At 43.8% G+C, this 22,024-nt stretch overlaps 1 protein-coding gene and 1 long non-coding RNA gene across 15 annotated transcripts in view; one reads left to right on the forward strand and one right to left on the reverse strand.

The window, feature by feature from the left end:
* PRKAG2 (protein kinase AMP-activated non-catalytic subunit gamma 2) overlaps window positions 1–22,024 on the forward strand; it is a 386,915-nt gene that overhangs the window by 235,851 nt on the left and 129,040 nt on the right. For 8 of the 9 annotated variants that reach the window (XR_007354878.2, XR_007354879.2, XM_048837547.2 and 5 more), the window contains one exon: window positions 13,101–13,312. Coding sequence is in view for 6 of the 9 variants with exons in the window: in XM_048837547.2 (XP_048693504.1) it covers window positions 13,101–13,312 (212 nt within the window). In the remaining 3 variants the exon portion in view is untranslated. Of the gene's footprint in view, window positions 1–13,100; window positions 13,313–22,024 lie in introns of those variants that run through there. The other variant, XM_075126006.1, reaches the window with a different exon arrangement.
* The window catches only part of LOC125631218 (uncharacterized), a 45,995-nt gene continuing 31,396 nt past the window's right edge, over window positions 7,426–22,024 (reverse strand). For 3 of the 6 annotated variants that reach the window (XR_007354883.2, XR_007354882.2, XR_012667303.1), the window contains 3 exons: window positions 14,529–14,644; window positions 10,171–10,234; window positions 7,426–10,090 (listed from right to left, as the gene is read on the reverse strand). This is a non-coding gene — a long non-coding RNA (uncharacterized LOC125631218). The remainder of the gene's footprint in view (window positions 10,091–10,170; window positions 10,235–14,528; window positions 14,645–22,024) is intronic. The other 3 variants (XR_007354880.2, XR_012667304.1, XR_007354881.2) reach the window with 2 other exon arrangements.

The following is a 22,024-nucleotide window of genomic DNA, read 5'->3' on the forward strand; positions in this document are numbered from 1 at the left end:
GGATTCTATTCCCAGCTCTACCACTGTCTCATTGCATGACTTTGTCTGAATCCCTTAATCCTTCCATGCCTCAGTTTCCCCATATGTAAAACTTACCTACCTCATAGAGGTGTTTTAAGGCTTACTTAGTGATTGTTCAGAATGCCATTTTGTGAACTGCAGATAAAAAAAAACAACCCAACTATGATGCAACAGTGAAACTAAAACTGAATGTCACTTCCAGTTACCACCTGGGTTAACATCCAGCAGATTCTCAGTTTTCGTGCGGTTCATAATGCTCCCATGCTAACACACCATATTTTAAGCAGCACCCATGGACTCCTTTACCTGCCACATGCAGACACCCCCACTCCCATTTATTTCAGTCACACTGAAGCTGACCTGCTAAAGCAGCTGGAATCAGTGCTGCCCTATCTTACTTGGGAAGCTGAGAGGAAGGGCCACAGTCCTTGGCCACCAATAGGGAGATGGCTTTTCCATCTCAAATATGGGCTGAATAATTCAACTGTGGGGGCTGTGGCTCCTCAGGAGCCTGTGATGTTTTGAATCTCTGTGTTGAGAATGCTAGGACTGGCAAGAACATTTGCTGGGAGGAATCCATGTTGTTTTTGTCACAATGACTATTCAGGTTACTTTTCAAGTTTACTTTTTTATAAAGCTGTATGTTATTTTACAACTCTGTATATGTGTACAGTATGTCACTAACACTACTTGATTAAAAAGAGCCAATAATTCTCCACATGCATGTGGGAGTATCATTTTACAGCCATTAAATAGCTGTATTAAACATCATATTGCATAATTTGCACCATTTGCTTAAGTGCTAAAATAGACATAGTTTCATGCCCGAGGAGTGAATCAGTTTACTGAACTAAGAGTAGGCCCCACTCAGATTCATCAGTATCCTGCCTACTCCTCTGTTTTCATTGCTAGCAGAAGAATGCAAATGAAAGGGGAGCGTTGTCCTGATTTATGAAAGGAATCAGAGGAAAATCAGCACTCTGAGCCGTTGCAAATTAAAACTTGTTTTCTGTTTTTTTTTTAAAGAAGTTTGAGTCTAAATAATCAGCAAATGCTTAAGCCTTGGAAGATACGAAAACTTGTTACTAATGGTTTAGATCCGTACCTGATCAAACAGATAAAAGTATGAGAATATTGAACAGATCTTTAGTCATGTGAGAACCTCAGAAGTGATTTACTGCAAGCGTCCAATAAATCCCACAAATCTGATCAACATTATTCCTAGCAGATAAATGAAAAAAGCAAAAAACAACAGCAAACTCCAGGCCATATCATTTAGTTTCTCCCCATGTGAGGAGGGTCACAGCTCCAGTCAAGTACTAGCCAAAATTGACAATTGTGTGCACAAGTGGCAGGGAAGATCATGTTCTGAAACAGCAGCATCCCTCATTCCTCTGAAATCTGCAGCAGCCACCTCTGTAGGTGTGTGGTTCGTGAGGGGCATGGTGTGTGCAGGAAAGATGGTGTCCTTTTTTCTGAAAGGGGATGACTTGAGCCTGTCACATAAACGGACTTAGCAGAGCTGTCAAGTTGAAGGGAGGCACTGGCAGGAGACCACAAGCTGTGAGCATTGTTCCCCATAAGAAACCAGCAGCATCCTACCATGTTGCTGGCAGATGACAGCATCCATTGTGGGTATCACCCACTCTGCAAAGGAAACCTAATAGAGAAGCTGTGATTTCAAATACTCCCAAGAGAAAAAAAGCAGTGTGCTGTTTTATTAATTCTTTCCTCACAAGTCCTAAGGGAGGGTGGGTTTGGATAGGAATGTCTGAGTGGGAGGAGCAGATAAAAGCTATTTAGAGCCAGGACTTTAAAGGAAATTATTGTGTGAGGGATTGGCCTATATAGAGAAACAAGTTATATTAGCAACATTAGTGTATTTTTATGACAAGCTAAATATCCCAGTTGCTATATTTTATGCTAGAGTTGGCCAAAGATGTGGCCCTTGGCTGCTGTCATCTTCAGTACACTGATGGATTCTACTCATCCCATCATGTGTGGGCCATCGTGATCTAATTTGAGGCTCCTCAAACTGAGATGGAGCATTGCATGCTGGGATCCATACATGCAGTGGACCACACTCATTCTTCTAGTTTGCCCATTTTACTCAAGTTAAGGAAGGCCTTTTGGCTCTTGGCAAGCTGCCAGTGTATTCCTGTCAAACAAAGGGAAGCATGCCTGCTTTTTCCTTCTATATATGAGTTTGAGTGGTTTCACACTAAGAATTGTTTTAGGTGAGCAGAGTGAAAAAATATTTTACATCTTTGTAGCTACTGTGGCTGCTGTGATAAAGTCAACAATTACCAAACAATGTTATCTGAAATGTGATATCTGAAATGTTTTTCCTCCTATACGTAGTATGGGGAAAAACTGTAGTATTTCAGATACAGCAGTACGGTTAACAGTTGATTGTTTAATGTCAGTCACTATACTTCAAAACTGTACCCTGTAATATTTCCAAAGAACAGAGAAAATTTATCGGTGCATTGTTTGGTTCTAGCATGGCGATCTCAAATCTTTTCTATGTTTGAGGATGAGCTCTAATGTAAACAGCTGCTTCTGTATGTTAATTCAAATTAAAATTTAGGACAGCTTGCAAATCTTGGGGCTTATGAATCATCAGTAAGAAGCAATGCAAACAATTCTCTATTTGTGTGTCCCATGTTTTTATTGCCACCAGAAAAGACATTAGAAATTAAATGAAATGCGACACTGTAATAATGGAGTGGAACAAGGCAAAAAGTTTTTATTCTCCCTTAAAATTGGACAAGAAGAATCACTGGAGAATTATAGGGCCCAATCCTGCACCAACAGGAGATTGACTGGATGACCTAATAGGTTTTGTCCATCTCTAATGTCTTTTACTGTGTTGACTAAAAACTATTACTTTATCTGTTCAGTGGAGAAATCGCAGAGCAATTTAGGTTTGATGATATAAAGACACTTTGGCTCATTGTACATTTCTTTCTTCAGCGAGGGAAACGTTGGGTGAATTCTTTGTACATCAATTCACCTCCTTATTAAAATCAGTAAAAATTTGAAGTGTTCTTAAATATTTTCCCTCTTCAGACTCCTAGATGAATACTGAGCTTTCTTGACTCCATTGTGGAGGTGACTAAAATTTCTGGCTAGTTTTTACTGCTAGTTTTTACTGCTTTCTCCATAACATCATTTGTTCTGCCTGATTTGTCTAGGAGAGCTTTTAGTAATGTGTGAAGGGGCTTCTTTCTTCCCAAAGGAAGAAGTTAAACCTTTCTTTAGTGAATTTGAACCATGACTGTTAAGTACCCTGTGATGTATTGTTTCTAACCATGTGGTATAAAGCTATATCTCACTTTCTTTTCATTATGTTTTATATGTGGTAGAACAATGCAGCTACTGTACGCACATATGACTTCAGGTATTTCTAGAAATATTGGCTGTTTAGATGTTAGTCCAATAAGTTTTAAATTAGTGCAAGGTTTTGTTAGTCCAACATTTATTTTGACTTTATGAAAAATCTGAAACTTGGCATTTTTAATGTGACTTGGCCTTTACAAAGATCCTTATGTTGTATTTACAAGGCCGAGACCTATAACAACAGCAAGATTTTTTCAATAGTAATCATGGGATAGCATATGTGAATCTCAAAATGTTTTACAAATACAGATAAATTAGGTCTCACAACAACTCTGGGAGGTAACATCTTAGATGTTAGACTAGAAGATCTAATAGGGCTTTTCCATACTGTCTCCCTATGGAAAAATTATCCCCACTTTGCAGATGGGGAAACTGAGTCACAGAGAGGGTAAAGCCCATATTTTCAAAAGTGTGTTCTAATTTTGGGTGCTTCAGTTTTGGGTGCCCAACTTGAGACACACAGGTCTGATATTCAGATGTCCTGAGTACCAACCGATCCCATTAACTTCGTTGGAGCTATGGATGCTCAGCACCTGTGAAAATCAGGTGGCTGGTGTCTTAAGTGGGGCTTCCAAAAACAGAAGTTCCCCAAATTAGTGGACGTTCTTGAAAATGGAGGCCTCAGTGACCTACCTGCAGGAAGTGTCTGGTAGAGCAGGAATAGAACCCTGATTTCCTGACTCTCAGTCCGGTGCTCAGCAGCCAGTTTCATATTCCTAATGGGGTGAGAATAGTGCTAAAAGATGTCACTCCTCAGTCTCCTTTAATATACTGCTTCCTATGTCCTCTAGCTGGGATGCTAGCCTCTTCAGGACAGTGAGTCTGTGGCTTCCCTGTGTCTGGAAATAACTCTTTTGGCACAGTTTATTGATATTGGAAATGGTTTCTTTTGACTCACTGAGTCCATTAGCTCAGGATGGATACGTCCCAGCAGCAAGGCTTTCAGAACTAATGTGTTGTTTTTTTCCTTTTAGTGACTTGTCAGTTTCATCAGTTATAGCTTCCCCAAACCCTAAACACTCTGCAGACACTTGAACATCCATAAAAGATACCAAAGATAAAAGCACCTTCCCAACCACCATTTATCTAAACCTGTCAGAAACTGAGAATTGAACAGGAAAGTTGGCTTCCATTATAATCTGAAAGATGCTGAGCAACCTCAATTCCCACTGAAATCAATAGGAGATGAGGATATTCAAAATACTGCAGATCTTTTTTTTTTTTTTTTTTTTGCATCTCGCTGTGGCATATTGCATTAAGCATCATCTGTATATGTCTGCAACACCCACTCTGAACCAGACTTGTGATTAGTGCTGTCGAATCCACAGGAATGCTGTTCTGCCCAGCAAACCATAAGTGCTGGAAAGGGCAGCTGTAAGTCTGGGAAGACATGAAGCAAGGGTGGGAACTTGTTTTGTCCCAGTAAATCTGAACCATTTAAGAGTCAGGAACTTCATTAAAACTGTAGAGAAATAAGCTAAATATTGCATAATACCACACTAAATAAAACCCATGGTAGAGCATCAACAATATTTTTCTGGGCATTTTGTGATCTTAAAGTCAGTTTTACTGTTCTCAACAAGTTAAATAAAATTATCAGGAGAGGCTTAGCAAATGTCCTTTTTATGTAGTTCTTCATAAAAACCATTAAGTGCCTAATTAATTTCTTTAATCATTAGATGGGTTAACTTTCCCCTGGAAATGTCTGGGATAACAGAGAAACAAAGTGGGTGAGGTAATATCTTTTACTGGATAAAAATATATTACCTCACTCACCTAGTGTCTAATATTCTGGGACCAGCACTGCAAACAGTGGGATAACGGAGTCCTTCCTCAGGTGATTAGTTAATAATTTCCTGACTGTATCATCAGTGCCTTAGCAACTACGTGACTTCATGGTTTAGTTTTATTAAACACAAACTCCCCTTTAAACATGTCATTCAGCTTGGTTGAGGTGTGGCCTGACCCTGACAGGTACTGGGTATCTCAAACTCCCTTTGAGCTGAGTGGAAGTTGATAAAAAATATTTCTTCGGCTTTGCTGATCCATACCCAACCCCCACCGCCTTTTTGCAGTAGTGGAGCTTGTAGATATACTTCATTGGGGTAAAAAGTGACTTGCTACTGGTGCAGCTTTCCCCAGTCTGAAACCAAGTTAAACAGCACCACTGCAAGCCTCAGTCTACACCAATGCAGTGCATCTGCACTTAGGGTGCAAAAATCCCCAGTGGAGACAAGCCCTGAGGATTAGACCCATGATGAGAAGCTGGAAAGATGGGTTTATAAGGTTCTTTCAAGCATTTGTTTGTCTGATTTCTGGTTTCAAAAAACCTTTCTGCATGCTAATGTGAAATTTTTTGTTCAGTCCCATTCTATGGACTAAAGTCTTCTCCTGATTACACACACAAATCCCTTTAAGTACAGTATGTGAGTCCAATTCAGATGTGGTGTAAGTGAAAGCACTGAAAGCATGTAGACCTATTCACCTTGCGCACATGGTTTACACTAGTGTAACCCCATTAAGGGTAACGGACTTACTCCTGAATTACACTAGCATGAGGGAGAGAAGAATTGGGTCCTCTGTGTTTATTGATAAACACACACATAAGACTTTTTATTTGGATTCATACTTTATGTGGATGCACTGGTATCTGTTTCACTAGTTTCTTATTTGTAATGAGGTTCACAGATCTAATGTCACGGATTGGTGGACCTCATTACTCCAAGGAAGGAAATGTTCACGTAAGGCATGGGTAAATATTCCTGACTTGTATGATAGATGTAGCTAGATCAAACTGTGTAAACACAGTGCAGAACTGCTGTAAGACTACTGCCTGAAGTACAGGTGAGGTGGGATGCACATTCCAAGTGAAGCTGTATTTTCACAAGGAAAATGACACATTTGTTTTCAGCATAAGGTCCCTCCACGCTTCCTCCTCAGCTGATGTTGAAAACTATTAAAATGTTAATGTAGATGGGATACAACTATTGTTAGCACCATTACAGAAAGCAGTGAGACCATCTCACTTGGAAAAGGTACCCCACTTCTTATCTAAGTAATGTCACTGTGGGTTGCTCCATTAAAATGAGTGTGTCCTGCACCTTTGATGGAGATTTTTGGTAGCAGTGCCTATCTGCCCGCACATGCACCCTACACATCTTCGTGCCCTAAACTGAGGCTATTCTAGTTGGGTGGCCAAACTGTGGCTCTTGCCATTAAAGTGCAGCTCACAAGCCCCCAGCTCCTCCATTCTCTGCCTCCCAGACTGCGGGGGGAGAGCTCAGGACCTCTGCCTTGCAGCGGATGGTGGGGTAGGGACTTCTGTCCAGTGGGGAGGGGGGTTCCGGGGCTTCAGCCCTGTGGGGTGCACGTGCCAGGGCTTGGTGCTTCAGCAGGAGTGAGGCTGAAGCCCGAGCCCCAGCTTCTGGGCAGTTGTGCCCCGGCTCTCGAACTTCTGAAGATTGTCATATGCGGCTCGGCGGGCCAGTAAGTTTGGCCACCCCTGCTATATAGGGCTCTGAGGGCAAACTGACCTCAGTTCCTACTCAACTGCCTTTGGCCAGAGACAGTATCTAGCATGTGACTGTGCTGTACCCGTTTCCCACTTTTATTAGTGTTTTAGGTTTGTAGTTAGTTTTAAATAGTAGTAGATTTAATACCTTACAGTTGGAACATTTGTTACCCTCTTCTTTTAAAAAAAAGATAGAAAAGATTGTCCATTGTCCCCCCCCATTGAGGGGCTGAGGGACTGGAACAACTTTTCCTTTTGTTGGGGATGCCAGGCTCATTGGGATTTAAAACGTGCCTTTCTTATTGAGAAGCAATCCCTATTAGTGATGGGCACTCCCGCTGCGTTCATTGCTTGTGCGTATTGCCCACCTTAGCACGGGTGGCACAGACAATTAATGAAGCCCTCTTGGAGCCAGCCAAGTCCATCTGGCAAACCCCAGCAACACCACCACCACACGGAAGAGTGATGATTAAAATGAATACTACGTCCCACACAGGGATTCTGAATTTTTATTTTCTCATCCTACAGCAAACTCTCTGCTCATGGATGGAGCCAATGAAAGGGGTAGGCAGCATATCCAAAAAGCCACCCCTTTATAATAAGGACTAGAAATGTCATAAGAGCTATTTGTCAACAACACGTCAGTTCAGGATAACTCACCACCAGGTGCTGATGTCACAATATGACTACCTGAATTAAGAGAAATGTAATGCTTTTACTGACCATTTACCACAGGAACATCATGAACAGTTCAGCTCCATAATAAAGGAGGATCAGCTTTTGGCAAAAATTTCACTGCAAACTTCACTCGATGTGACGAACACGGCAGCCAGGTCTGTTTCCACCACAGTATCAATGAGGTGCGCTTCCTGGCTTCAGTTGTCCCTGATTTCCATAGGAGGTGCAATTCACTATTGAAGATTTACCTTTCAATGATTTACCTTTTCACGGATTCCACAGACAACTCGCTTCATACCTAAAACACTCCAGGACAAAATTTAAGTTTTTAGGGATATACATGCCTGCAAAAAATAAGGAAGTTTAACAGGTCTCAGTCAGCACAAAGATCCCACCCTGCTTAATTTTCTGCCTTCCGTAGGCCACCGAAATCACTGACCAAGAGATCGAGGTTTTCAAAGAAAAAGCCTGCAACTACCTCGACTGCTTCATCCCAGCCTTCAGCATCATCCAAACACCATTTTTGATGGTTTGGTCAAGAGTCCAGACCATCCAATGACCAGGTTTTATCAACTGCATGACACAACCCTTCTTCCTCAATTTGAACACCACCTCTCTCTTTCATTAAGTACGGGAGACTATAACATTGGACAAATGGGGATTGGAGGCCACTTCGGCTATACTGTCCAATTTACCTCCACCCCACCCTTCCAATCACCTTCCCTCTTCAGGGACCCCTCTCACAAGCAATTGCTGACACAGGAGATCTCATCACTCCTAAATCTAGGAACCATAGAGTCAGTCCCACTTAAACACAGGGTGAAAGGGTTCTATTCAAGATATTTTCTGATACCAAAGAAAAATGGGTTGGAGGGAGATACAACATCTCAGACAATTGAACAAGCATGTCAGACATCTGAAATTCAGGATGGTGTCCCTAGTAGCTATAATTACCTCCCTGGAATTAGGGGACTGGTTTGTGAGCCACAACCTCAAAGATGCGTACTTCCATGTAATAATTCATCCTTCTCACAAAAGATGTCTTTGTTTCACTTTCAATCGCAATCATTACCAGTACCAGGTTCTACACTTTTTTGGCCTGTCATTCACCCCAAGAGTGTTCTTAAAAATCATGGCTGTCGTAGCTGCCTACCTCTATCATATAGGGATAACGGTCTTTCCCTGTCTTAACAACTGTCTCCTCAAGGGTTGGTCATATGAGGTGTTAGGTTTGCTGTCCAAACAACAACTTCACTATTCTGAAGTCTAGGCCTGCAAATAAATCTCAAGAAATCTATCTTGATCTCTGCACAATGAATTCTCTTTATAGGAGCACTTCTGGATTCGATAATGGGAAGAGTTTATCTCCCTATTGACAGGTTCCTTGCTCTAAAGAACCATGTACAAAGTGTGCAGCTCATCCCTCAAGTTGCAGCAAGGACATGTCTGCAACTGCTGGTATGTATGGCAGCTTGCATTTTTATGACACAAAACACCACTTTCTATCTTCAGTGTCTCCAGTGGTGGCTCAGGACTATTTGTGTACCCAACAAACAGTATTAACAAGCAAGTACTTGTACCCAATCAAGTCCTGCAGTCACTCATCTGGTGGCTGAATCCATTCAAAGTTTGTGCAGGAATCCTGTTCAGCCAGAATCCCCTACAGTCATAGTAACATTGGACGCTTCCCTTTTGGGATGGGGAGCATATTTGGGTCCTCTCACAGTCCAAGACAAATGTTCACAACAAGAACAGTGCTTGCACATCCATCTGTTGAAATTAGGGGTGGTCAGAAATGCTTGCCTCCACTTTCTTCCCCTACTCAAAAACAAGTCTATCAAGATCATGACAGCATTGTATGCATGTATTATATCAATTGTCATGGTGTGTAGCGTGTTCCACCTCGGTCTGCCCCAAAGCAATAAAGTTTTGGAAATGGTGCATAGCCAATCAGATAGTCATTTCATCTTCCTACCTTCTGGGTATACAAAACACCAGGGTGGACCCGAGCAGAGATTTCTCCCTAAATTACGAATGAGAGTTGGACTCCTGAGTCCTCAACAAAATATTCCTAGCTTGGGGATTTCCAGAGGTCAATCTTTTTGCCACAGTAGCCAACACAAAGTGCAGGAAATTGTGTTCCAGATGGGGGCTTTATTCTGAATCTCTGGAGATGCTTTCCTCATTACTGGACAAAAGGTCTTCTCTCTGCATATCCTCCAACTCCATTGCTCTTAAAGGTCCTTATTGAGATCAGACAGGACAAAACCAAAATCATTTTGATTGCACCAACTTGGCCAAGACAAGTTTGGTTTCCTTACCTCATCAAACTCACCTCTTGCCCTCTTGTGGCAGCTCCTGAACAAACCTTGACTGTTGTCTCAGAATGCGGGTCAAATGCTCCATCCTAATCTGAACATCCTACAACTACAGGCTTGATTCCTCAATGGTTCTTGGGACTAGAGACCACATGTTCATCTGAAGTACAAAAGATATTGGTAAATATCAGAAAGGAATCTACTAGACAAATTTACCTTAAGAAATGGAAAAGATATAACCTTTGGTGTAAACTGGTGCCATCTTTCTCCTATCCAGACATCTCTTTCCTCAGGCTTTGATTACCTGTTGGAATTGAAATAATCAGGCCTTTCTATGAATTCCATAAGGGTTCATTTAGTGGTACTAACAGCTTTCCATATGGCAGTAGAAGGTTTCTCGGTATTCGCTCATCTGACCACAACAAGATTCCTACAAGGACTTTTTCTGCAGATTAGAGCCCCAACACCACTTCGGGATCTCAGCCTAATTCTTAACTATCTCATGAAACAACCCTTTGAGCCATTAGCTACGTGCTTGCTGCTACTTCTGTCTATGAAGATAGTCTTCTTGGTGGTCATCACTTCTGTTCAAAGAGTTAGGGAGAAGGAGGCTCTAATTACTTTGTCTTCCAAGGAGACCCTCCTACTACTTTGTCTTCCAAGGAGACGGTATCTTTACAACCTCATCCAAAGATCTTAGCTAAGGTGTCCTCTGAATTTCATATCAACCAAACTATTCACTTTCCAGGTTTTTTCCCTAAGCTGCATCAGCCTACACACGAGTCTGCTTTTCATACACTAGATATTGTGAGCATTAGCCTTTTATTGACAGGACTAAGCCATTCTGGAAGACCCCTAGACTTTTTGTTTCTATTGCATAGAGGTCTAAGGGAACATCTGTCTCCACTCAGGGCATGTCTACACAGGGATAAAAATCCCGTGGCTGGCCTGGGTCAGTTGACTTGGGTTAGTGGGGCTTGGGCTCTGGGACTGAAAAATCTCTGTGTAGACGTTTGGCCTTGGGCTGTAGCCTGAGCTCTGGGACCCTCCATTCTTGTTCCAGAGCTCAGGCTCCAGCCAGAGCCAGAACACAGAATTTTTCAGCCCCGAGCCCAAGTCAGCTGACCTAGGCCAGCCATGACTATGTCACAGGTCTTCTATCCCTGTGTAGATGTACTCTCAGAGACTTTCTAAATACATCTCGATGTATTATTGCCTGCTATGGGTTCACTGGGGTTATACCTCCCTAAGAGTGATTGCACACTCTGCTAGATGACAGTATACATCTGTAGCTCTACTTAAAGACATTCCAGTTGCTGAAATCTGCAGGGTTGCAATATGGTCCTCGTTGCACATGTTTTCCAACCACTATGTCTTAATTCATGCAGCAAGATCAGATGTGGCAGTAGGCAACGCAATTCTTTCTTTGGTGGTGGACTGTGTTCTAAAATTCCCACCTCCTTAAATCGTTACTGCAAGGGAGTCACCTTAAATGGAACACTGTGCAAACCCCACACTGGACAAAAAGGGGTTAAGGAACTACTCTGGGCTCAGCCAGCCCTGCCCCACCACATCTGTAGCAAATGCTCCAACTGGAAGAGGAGTTAAAAGGCAGGGAAGTAGCTCACTTGGTGGCAGACCAGGAAAGAGAGCAGACGTGCAACGTGCAGTGGAGAAGGGCTGAGACAACGGCCTAATCTTTCCCCACAACAATTGCCCAGAGCTCCCCCCCTGATGGAAGGGAGGGCCTGCTACAGAGACCGCCTGAGAGGAAGCATTCCCCTCTCCCTCTTGTACAAACTCTGGACTTTGGTAATCCATTTTGTTTGGTTTGGACTACCCCTGCAGGGGAAAGCCCTAGGACTGAGCTGGCCCAGGAGGGTGGGCCATACTGCAGGAGGAGGCAGTTGCCACCCAAGAGAGGAAGAGAGCTGCTATGCTACACGCTGCCACCAGGAGGTGTCTTGGGGTGAGCAGGCACCCTTCACACCATCTTAACCCAGATGGCGACTTTTGGACAATTGCAAGGGGGGAGATAGGATGTGGCCCAGGGAGGGCAGTCTTAAGCAACCCCCTGACTGTTAGATTACTGATAGCCCTCAAAGGGCCTGGGTCAGAGCCCAGTGGAGTGAGAGGGTCCTGGCTCCCCTACCAACAACCCTCTTGTAAGTCAGAGGCCTAAGCTATGACCAGTACGTGGCGTTACCCTACCAACCAACCCCTGAGCAAGGACCGTCACAAGCACCCACAGGGCACTGCTCGAAGGGGAAGGAGAGGTTACTCACCTTGTGTAGGTACTGCAGTTCTTCCAGATGTGTGTCCTTGTGGGTGCTCCATTACCTGACCTCTTCCCCTCTGCTTCAGAACGGCCTCTGTGGGCTCTGCAGCAGAGGGGGAATGGAGGTCCCTATATATATAGTCTTGGTAAAGGGCATGAGGATGTGTAGGGCATGTGAGCGGGCAGAACAGCCACTGCTACCAAAACTCTCCGGTCAAAGGTTGGGTGCTTGCGCACCTAAAGTGGAGCACCCACAGGTGGACACATCTTGAAGAACTGCAGTTACTGCACAAGGTGAGTAACCTTTCCTTCCCCTGTACCTTTGCTCCTAATTTTATTCTAACTGCTGGCTTGGATTTTTCTTTAATAATAAAATGAAGGAAAAATATAAAAACATTTAACGCTGTTGAGCTCTTTGCATATAGACATTGTCATCTCTGAGATTAGTGTGGATATTAAAAATAATAATAGTGCTGTACACTTACATAGCTTCTGTCATTTGCAAATGTCCATGCTTGCCAAGATAGATAGCTCCTGTTATTCCCATTTTACAGACAGGAAAATAGAGACACAGGAGGGCAAAGTGATTTGTCTGAGGTGATACAAGCTAGTGGCAAAGCTGGGAATAGATTTCCAGTTCTCTGCTCTAACCACTTCACAATGCTACCTCCTTGTATATTGGATTATACACATAGGATACATTTGAATTATTTAAGTTTTAAGTAGAGGGAGGAGGAAATCCCCTTTAGAAACAGGAGGACAAGATTCGTATTTGGTTTTTCAAGGGAAGGGTAGAAAAATTGACTGAGCAAGTGCAGACTCAGTTTTCGGCTTAGATTCTTCTCCGCTCTTGTTTCGATCTGCACTTTAATAATGATTTCTTTGTTTACAGCGTCCGGCCTCTCCTCCTCTCCATCTACCCCAACACAAGTGACCAAGCAGCCGCCATTTCCTCTTGAATCCTATAAACATGAACCTGAGAGACTAGAAACCCGGATTCACTCTTCTCCTCCGGACACAGGGCAGAGGTTTACTCTGCCTCCACCCCAAAATGCAGCCAAGCCTCCCACGGTGATGCCAACTCCCTGTGCTACCTCAAAAACAGTAAGTGGAGTATTTTGTTCAGAGTTTTCAATAGGGAGAGACCTGTGTGTGTTAGTATTTTTAATGGCTAACAACTGTGCATGCATAATGTGGGGCAGGTTGTGTGTAGTTGTACCCCTTTACATCAGGGATGACCTAAGACTTCACCATGTTCCGTAGACAATATGTCATCTTTAATCTGAAGTAAACTATGCAGTGGTTATGGGCCCTAACATCTACATTTTGATCTGAAGTGCCAGGTCAGGGAAGGGTAAAGTTGTTCAGGTCGCATGTTTTTTCTCCCAAGCCAACCTCTGAAATGGAGCTAGCAGAAAAGGAGAGTTTACATAATTTTCCTGCTGGTCAATCATTTGGGGAAGAACCAACCACCACTTCAAGCAGAAACTCTAACATAGTATCAGCTGCAGGGTTTGAGGTCCAGCTGGGCTCCCTCTAAGGCCTGACCTGATTGGGAGAACCTTCCTGTAATGGCACCAGTCCCCAGGAGGTTGTCTTTCCCCGACTCCAGCAAAATGAGAGAAGAAGAGTACAACCGCCAGGGGACATGGGCAGCTCCCAGGTGCAGAGACTCCCTGGCAACATGTCAGCAGACTGCATATTACAGTAGCCATCAATGCATCTGGCTACTTCATTGTTGTACCTGAAAGGCTGGTTGTGGGTTTTTCCGACTTCACAGCATATTTCAGTAACACACACATTGCAAAACTTCAAAACTTCCCATACAATAATAGCACATACAATCCAACAGGATATTAATGTTCAACAGATCAAGACTTTTAGAACGATACCTTACAAGTCATACTTTGTACAAAACATATTATAATCATATCACCATGGTAAATATGGGAGTGCCAGGGTGTTGCTTTGGAGTGCAGAGTATCACAATGACATTGTAAAGTGTTGTCATCAGTTGGTATATTTTGGTTTTGGATGCATCTATACAAATGAAAGGTTGTGAGGAATGTAAATATTTAGGGCCTGATTCCCCTTTGCTTTTCACCTTGTGTCATCATTTGTACCTGTGCAGAGTGGGTGTAAAATGCTGCCATTCTGATTTAGTAATCTTCACTTTGCCCCCATATAAAAGATGGCAAAAGATGCAAAGCAGTGGGGAATCAGATCCTTTATGTTTAATTTTCAACAGATGTCTTTAAAACCTATTAAATCCTTGATAAGATCTACTGAGAGGGCAAAGTGTTGGGAGAATGTGACTCACCTTCAATAGCTTGGAGATGATTATGAGACTGATAGTTTTGGGATTCTTGTGTCTTTTAATGACTGAATAGTTCACACTTTTCTCAGTAGTGCAGGTCCACAGCATTGCTCACAAGTCTGACCACAGTAGAGGAACAACATTAATTTATGAGCATTGCATGCATACACTTTGTTGTCTTCATTTTTCCTGACTTTCTCTTCTGTTGTGGGGTAATAAAACATTTGTGTTCATAAAGCACATACCATAAACAAGTCCCTAAAAGCCTTGCTGCTTATTAAGGCAGTTTTTTCTCTGGTTAATGATTTTTTTAAATCCCCTCTATAGATTATACGATAAATGATTCATGCTAACAGCTGTGGAATGCCTCTAGGTGCACAGTTTTGTCAATCAAAGGGAGGCTTGCTTGCAGACATGGCAACCTGTCTCAAACATCACTTAAAAGATGAAATCATGTTTCTTTCAGAAACTTTTTATGTACTAGTCTTACAAGTAACACCTAAAACTACTGTAACTAAAAGAATTTAGAAAAAAGTCTCTATTAATTTACTTTGCGAGTCTGTTTTCCTGTGTGTAGTCAGTTATTTAGGCCCCAGTCATTCAAATATTTATGCACATGCTTAATTTTAAGCATGAGTAATTCCATTTTATTTATTAATTATTATCATTATTATTATTTGTATTGTGGTAGCACGTAGGAGCCCCAGTCACAAACTGGGATCCACTGTTCTAGGCTCTGTACAAACACACAACAGCAGGGGGACTCGGGGAAGGTGTAGAACCAGTAGCTAGAGAACTAATTTTAACTTGCCTTTTAGGACTGACTAGATTTCAAGTTGTTTCTGTCCCCATACAGAACTGGCCTTTGGTATGCCTTGGAGTATGGCATTGAAGGGGTAAAAATCTGCTAGAGGAAAAGAGAAAGCGGGAAGGGAAAAAGTAATACTATTTATTTCCCTGCTGATATAATCTCAAAATTTCCTGTTGTGAAGAGCACTTCGAAGGATAGAATATTATCTAGAGCCTTAGATTTTGGAGAGAGGAAAAAAAGGTAGGAGGCAGCTCTTGACAGCGAGTAGGGAAGCGTACCTCTTCAGAGCAGATAATCCGAATACTACACACCAATCCAAGTAATTAACCCCTCACCGAATGGACGTCCAGGTTAATTACTATGTGACACATCTCTGCATTGGTATTTGTGGGCATTACTTCTAAAATTTTAGGTATTCATGAATATGCATACCATATTCTTTTAATAATGTATGTATGTTTGTGTCTGTGGGGCCAGAGTGTTGTAATGAGGAATTTAGCTGATAAGAGATCAAAGTTGTAAGCAGAGATTAGCATGCGCTACACTTAATGGGCCAAGTGCAACTTGATTTTTCAGTGTACAGTTCATGAGACAGTTTGTACTTGGACCTCGTGTTGTTTGGACTATGTGACCTTCAGGCGGTAAGTGGTGAATGATAACTTATTCTTCTTTAATGTGAAATTACTAACTGTGATTGGAATGCAAAGAGGTTGTAAATGTAATTGTGAACATATTTCCCTGTTTCTACTTTGCCCGTTTTGAAATGGAAATTAATACCCTGAGCTTAATGTTGCTGTTCTCCTTTTTATTCCCTCCTCATCCCTTCCTCTGCAGTGTTAGGGGCTGATGTGATGAAAGGGCCAGTGTTCCATTTATCACAAAAATATACATGTTTGCAGAGGACATCACTCCCCAGCCCATTTCAGGGCCTTGTCCTCCCCTCCATGAGAATAAATCATGCGGAGGAAAGAGAACTCCCTGTTTTTCAACATGTGGAGCTTCCTTTGAATTCTCCTATTGGGGAGAGCAGGGTTTGTGCCTCCTGCCCCTCCCAAAAGAAGCCACGGGTGCTGCATCCTTAACGGCAGGATCTCCAGGAGACAAGAGCATCTGCAAAAATGCCCCTTGCCTCCTCTGTGCCCTCTGGTTCTATAACCTCCCACCAGTCTCTGTAAACATGTCTTTTGGTCTTGCATTGGGCACCCCTCCTCTTACACTGTGGTTATTCGCTGGCACCCATCTAAAGGGGACACCTCAGCAAGGAAGGGAAGCCTTAGCCTAGAGCCCTGCAATGGGACTGGGGTCCCGCAGAACCTGCTGCCGTAATAGCGGGAGTGAGATGGGTGCAGGATTAAAAATAGTCCCACACAGGGCTCTACCTTAGCCTCAGCTTTGGGCTGTTTTACCCTGCAGGTGTTACTCCTGGAGGAATTCTGTGCCACTGCACGTGCGCAGAATGTCTGTCCCCTGCAGATTTCTTTGTTTCCCTGCAGAAAAATGACTTTCTGATGGGGAAGCAAAGGGAAGCCACAAAAGCGGTTATGCGACCTCCCCAACAGTATGTTTCTGGTGCCCAGGACAGCTGGCAGAGAGGAAAATTGCTGTGGGGTGGGGGCAGGACTGGGGAAGACATGGCTGGTGGCTCCTACCCTGCACCGGGCTCAGCTTCTAGTCCCGGCTGGGCTCGGGAGGACGGGACTTCCTCTTCCCCTGCACTGCATCCAGATCAGACCCACCCCCAGATTTTTCCCCTGGCTGTAGGAAGCTCTACAAACTCCTCCCACCCCTCCCAGCACTTCCTGCACCCATCACTCCACAATTGCAGGGGGAGGGATCACTGTACAGGGAGCTGCCCCCCTATCTGTCCAACTCTTGTGCATCCACATCCCTTCATATCCAGACCTTCCCTCTGAGCCTGACCCCCCAACACACCCAGAATCCCCCTCGACGAGCCCCACTCCCCCTGCACGTGGACAACCCTGACGAGCCACCTGCACCCGGATCCCCACACTACTGAGCCCCACTCCCCCTGCACCTGGATCCCAACCCCACTCCCCCAGCATCTGGACCCCCCCACTAAGCCCCCCATACCCAGACTCCCTGCCAAACTCTATCCCCCTGACACCTAGACCCACTGAGCCCCAACCACCTTCACCTGGACCCCCCTGCTGAGTCCCATTACCGTTGCACCCAGAACCCTCCAATAAGCCCCTGTGCATCCAGATCCCCCACTGAGCCGCTCACACCCAGATTGCCCCACACCTGGGTCCCCCCACACTAATCCCCTCCACACTTGGATCCTGCCTTGCTGAGCCTGCCTGCCCACACCTGGTGCACCTGGCATGGAGGGGCAGGCTCTGTCCTTGCACTGTGTCAAGGTTGGATGCAGCCTCACTGCTGAGTCTGTGTCCCTGGGGGGAGGGAGAACTGCACAGTGATCTGCCACCTCTGTGCAGCCAGTGGCCTGTGCTGCCCAATGCCATGCTGCAACCGCCACATTTATTTGACAAGTAAAATTGGCAGAATTTTAAAATAATGTGCGCATAATTTTTAATGTTTTGGTGCAGAATGCCTTCAGTAGTAAGGTGTAGGGAGAATCTGGAGGAGCCTAGTCCACATCTGGTTTACCCATTCCAAATTCACAGCCCTCCAAGAGAGGAAGGAGAAGGGGAATGTGCCACAGAGATGGAACTGTACCCTCCTCCACACCTAGATATGAACGGGAGTATGGGGCTTCAGTGACTACCTGGCTCTTTAACAGTGGCACTTCTCTCCAGGGCTTTTAATGCTGCTCCTTAGCCAAAGTGTAGTAAACTCACAAACACAGCTGTTCACCTGTTTTGCATAAGGAATGATTACATCACACTCTTCTGTGGGCAGGGAGCCTGGGAACCAGGCTATGCACAGCAGGTCCCTCAATTTGGCGCTCTCTCTAAAAGCAGTGCCACACATCAAAGCCCCATAATCAGGCTGCTTTATTGTAGAGATTTAACTTTTCTGAAGAGAACTGGAACTGACCTATGAATCTGAAGTTGTCTTACAAAAGCCTCATGGCTGGGGGAAAGGGAGTCTGTTCTTTCACTATACAGAGATTCAGAATTTCAGCATTCAGGTGATTTAAGGCAATATATTAGTGTGCCAAGACATTACTGTGACTCAGCATTGATTTATACTGCTGTAAACTGATAACAGAAATTAGAGATGAAAGGATTTAATAATTATCTAGTCTGTTACCTGCTAGTGCAGGAGTCTTTCCTGCAATACGTTTCCTAAAACGGTTATAGCCAGTCTAGTTTTAAATGCCTCAGATTATGTGGTGACCACTGCTTACTTCTCTGTGCAAGATTATTACACAGCCTAATGGATCTCAGTGGGCCCTAACAGGCCATCCTTATTTAAACTGAACTGCCAGTGAAACAGTTGCAGTCCATGTGAAAGTTGTCGTTAGTTAAAAGCTGGTGTATACGTTCATTTATCTGACAGTAGTCCATGATTGGTATTTCATAAATTGATTACCAAACCCAATAAATAAATAGCTTTTTAAAAAGAGTATATATAGTTGGCTATCTGACAATTAAGTGGGGGTATTAACATTTATCTACGAGTATCTGAAACGTTTAAATATCAGTGACCTGATTCTTCTCTCCTTTGAGTAAGTGTGTATCGCTGATAACTCCACTGAATTCAATGGAGTCATAGTGGGGTCAGATTTGTGTGAGGGGAGAATCAAACCCAGTGGTGAAGGGGAATATTTAACAGGGCGAGGGGGCTATAACTAGGAGCAGTGGGATGAAAATAAGAAAAATATAGGCTGAATATTAGGAAAAAATTTGCTAACATTGGGCTGTACCATTCCAGCTATACCTCTTTCTTAAAAAACTACTTACTTGGTTTCGAAAATAATATCTACAATCATACCATCATGAAATATAGTTTTATCGATGTAGTTATATACTAGTTTCTAATAGCATTCACAGCCACAGCAATCAGTCTTCTGATCCTGTAGGGAAATAACATTCCATAAAGGCACACTCTCTGCCCTAAGGAAATCAGAGTGCATACGTAAGATACTGTCTCCTCCCCTCCGCAGCCATACATCTAATTTGACCAGCTACCTGAGGATTCCCTCAATGTACGGACTTTCCAGGTGGCATAAAGCCAGCATGGTAGCTCCTAATATGCTTATCCCTTCTGGCCCCAGATTTAGGAAACATGGCCAGGGAAAATGGGGGTGTAGCTGGGATGTTGCTAAAACCAGCCAATCCTCATCTACTGTAATGTCCTCCTTGGGATTGTGGACAGCTGATGCAGTTTAGAACAGAACAGCTTTAAGTCTGCTTCATATTGCACTTCGGGACCAGTTTCATTGACCCAGAATCAGGAAGTCATAGAGACGGCTTAAAGCCAAACTACCTTTAACATCCTGTTTTCTGCACTATGCCATTCACTGAAAGGCAGTCCTAAGGATCTGGCTCCCCGAAATACCTTTATATTATTGGAGTGAATAATAGTGTCTAGGATGATGAATAAAGATTGATGGGCTGGATAGATGTCATTATACATTGATTGTGCTGTTCCTTTCTCATGGCTCAGTTTTCCTCTAGGTATTGTGTGACTTTTGTTTTTCATGTAATATTTGTTCCATTATTTTGCTAGGGAGTTAGAACTACTTCTTCAAGTAGATGCAGCTGTGTATTCCACTTAGATGTGTGTGCACCCAGTGCGCTGGCGAGTCAGAAAAGTTTGCCTAGCAGTACCCGCAGGAGGCGGTGCGCACACCATGTCGCCGCAGCCCCTCCACTGACTATGTGAGGCAGCACTGCCTCGACCACTCAGTTCCTTCTTACTGCTCAGGGCTGGAGTTGGAGCTTCATGTGGTTCTTAATCTCACAATCGCTCTCTCTCTTTACTGACTGCTCTAGGTGTATATAGGTAGTTAGTACCCTTAGTATTAGTTAGATTTAGTTAAGTATTTCCCTGGTGATGCCCTCACTAGTGTTCAAACATTGTTTAGGGAAGTCAGGGACTCCATACTGTCAACTCCATTTCCAGCTCTGGGGCATCCGTGGAGTCCGGTACTGATGAGGGTGATGCCAGCACCAGATGTGTTGATGCAGGTGGCATATCAAGCAGCAACTGACCTCCTCTGCCTCTCCATCCCGACCTCTGTCCTTGATTTTACCAGGGCTATGTCGTTTACAGCCCTGCTATATGGACGGGCTGCTGAATCTTCGGGTCCATATTCACTGCATCCTGATGTTTCCCTGACACAGACCACAGAAGTGGGGTTGGTGCCAGGCTGACCACAAGGGGCCTCCTCGGCACCTGTAAACTCCTCAACACTGCTTCATTTTGCTCCACCAACATTACCCTGGCAACAATCTCTGCCCTTCACTTTGGCACCATCAGCTGCATCGGTGCTGCCACCAACTACAAGACAGACGCTTCTCCTGGCACTGGAACCAATGGAGATGCATTCAGTGCCAGGGGTACTGTTTTCACCATTGGTGCCAGTCCCTCCCTTGTTTTGGGTGATGGATCAGTTGTTCACACCTTCAGGGCTAGCTCCACACTTAGCCCTAGAATCCCAGGACTCTTTGGCATTGAGGTCAGGATCCTCCTGCTCTCCAGTGCCTGGCCTACACTGGGGGCTGTGACGGATCCCCGGGGTGAAACCTGGAATAGTGGGGAGGCTGTGCCCTTAACTGTCCTCCCTGGGCTGTCTCTTACGATGCTGTACTAGTGAGAAGCAGCAAACCCCTCCAGGTGCTGTGATCACTCAGCCTACAACATACAGGGACACACCCACTTAAGTTGCATGAATGCTCTCTAAGTCACTCATTAACTATACAGAAGGAGACACCAGCAAATCCCCCCAGGCTCCAGACTTGCACCCCAGAAATGTACAGTCTTACACTGCTTAAGACCTTCTCTTGAACAATGCAAGCTCATTAATTAGTTCACCATTTAATCAAAAGATAGTGGACATGTACTAGCCTTTGTAATCTGAGCAGATTCCCCAAGGATTTTAGACAAACTAACTGGAAAGGATAAAATATTAAAATAAGTTTAACAACTACAGAAAGATAGATTTTAAGTGATTACAAATGTTAGGCATAGAGGTCAGAGTTGGTTACATAAGAAAGAAAAGGTAAAATTTCAGTCTAAATTCTAAACTCTGTACTGGGGAAGATTTGAATCTAGCTGTTTTTCTCACCCTATTAGGCATTATAAGCAGCTCACAGTTCTTAGTATACAGGCTGAATTCCCATTCTTTTTGCCTTTAGAGTATTTGGGGAGGACAGAGGCTGATGTCACAGTCTCCAATTTATACCCCCAATCCAAGTACATGGAAAGATACTGTCTCAAACATGGAGTCAGGGATTACATGTTCTACGTGCCCTGCTGAGTCACTGGGTTAAGCAATCCCCATTGTGTGGAGCTCTAGCAACTCTCTCTCATTGAATTGTTTCTCTCTCTCTTGTTTACAGTTCCCCTGCTGGTCAATGGCCAGTAATGGTCACTTATCACCCGTCTGGCTGCAGGTCACCTCTTTTGTTGGCACTGGAGTGCTGGCTGTGGGTGTCTCCCACATATTTCCATAACAACCATATAGCAAAATCTCATAACTCCATATACAATGATGATATACACATTTTGACAGAAAAATGAGTTTCAGCAAATCATG

This window comes from Caretta caretta, chromosome 2, assembly GCF_965140235.1.
Source record: "Caretta caretta isolate rCarCar2 chromosome 2, rCarCar1.hap1, whole genome shotgun sequence".
Classification (NCBI taxonomy): Eukaryota; Metazoa; Chordata; order Testudines; family Cheloniidae; genus Caretta; species Caretta caretta.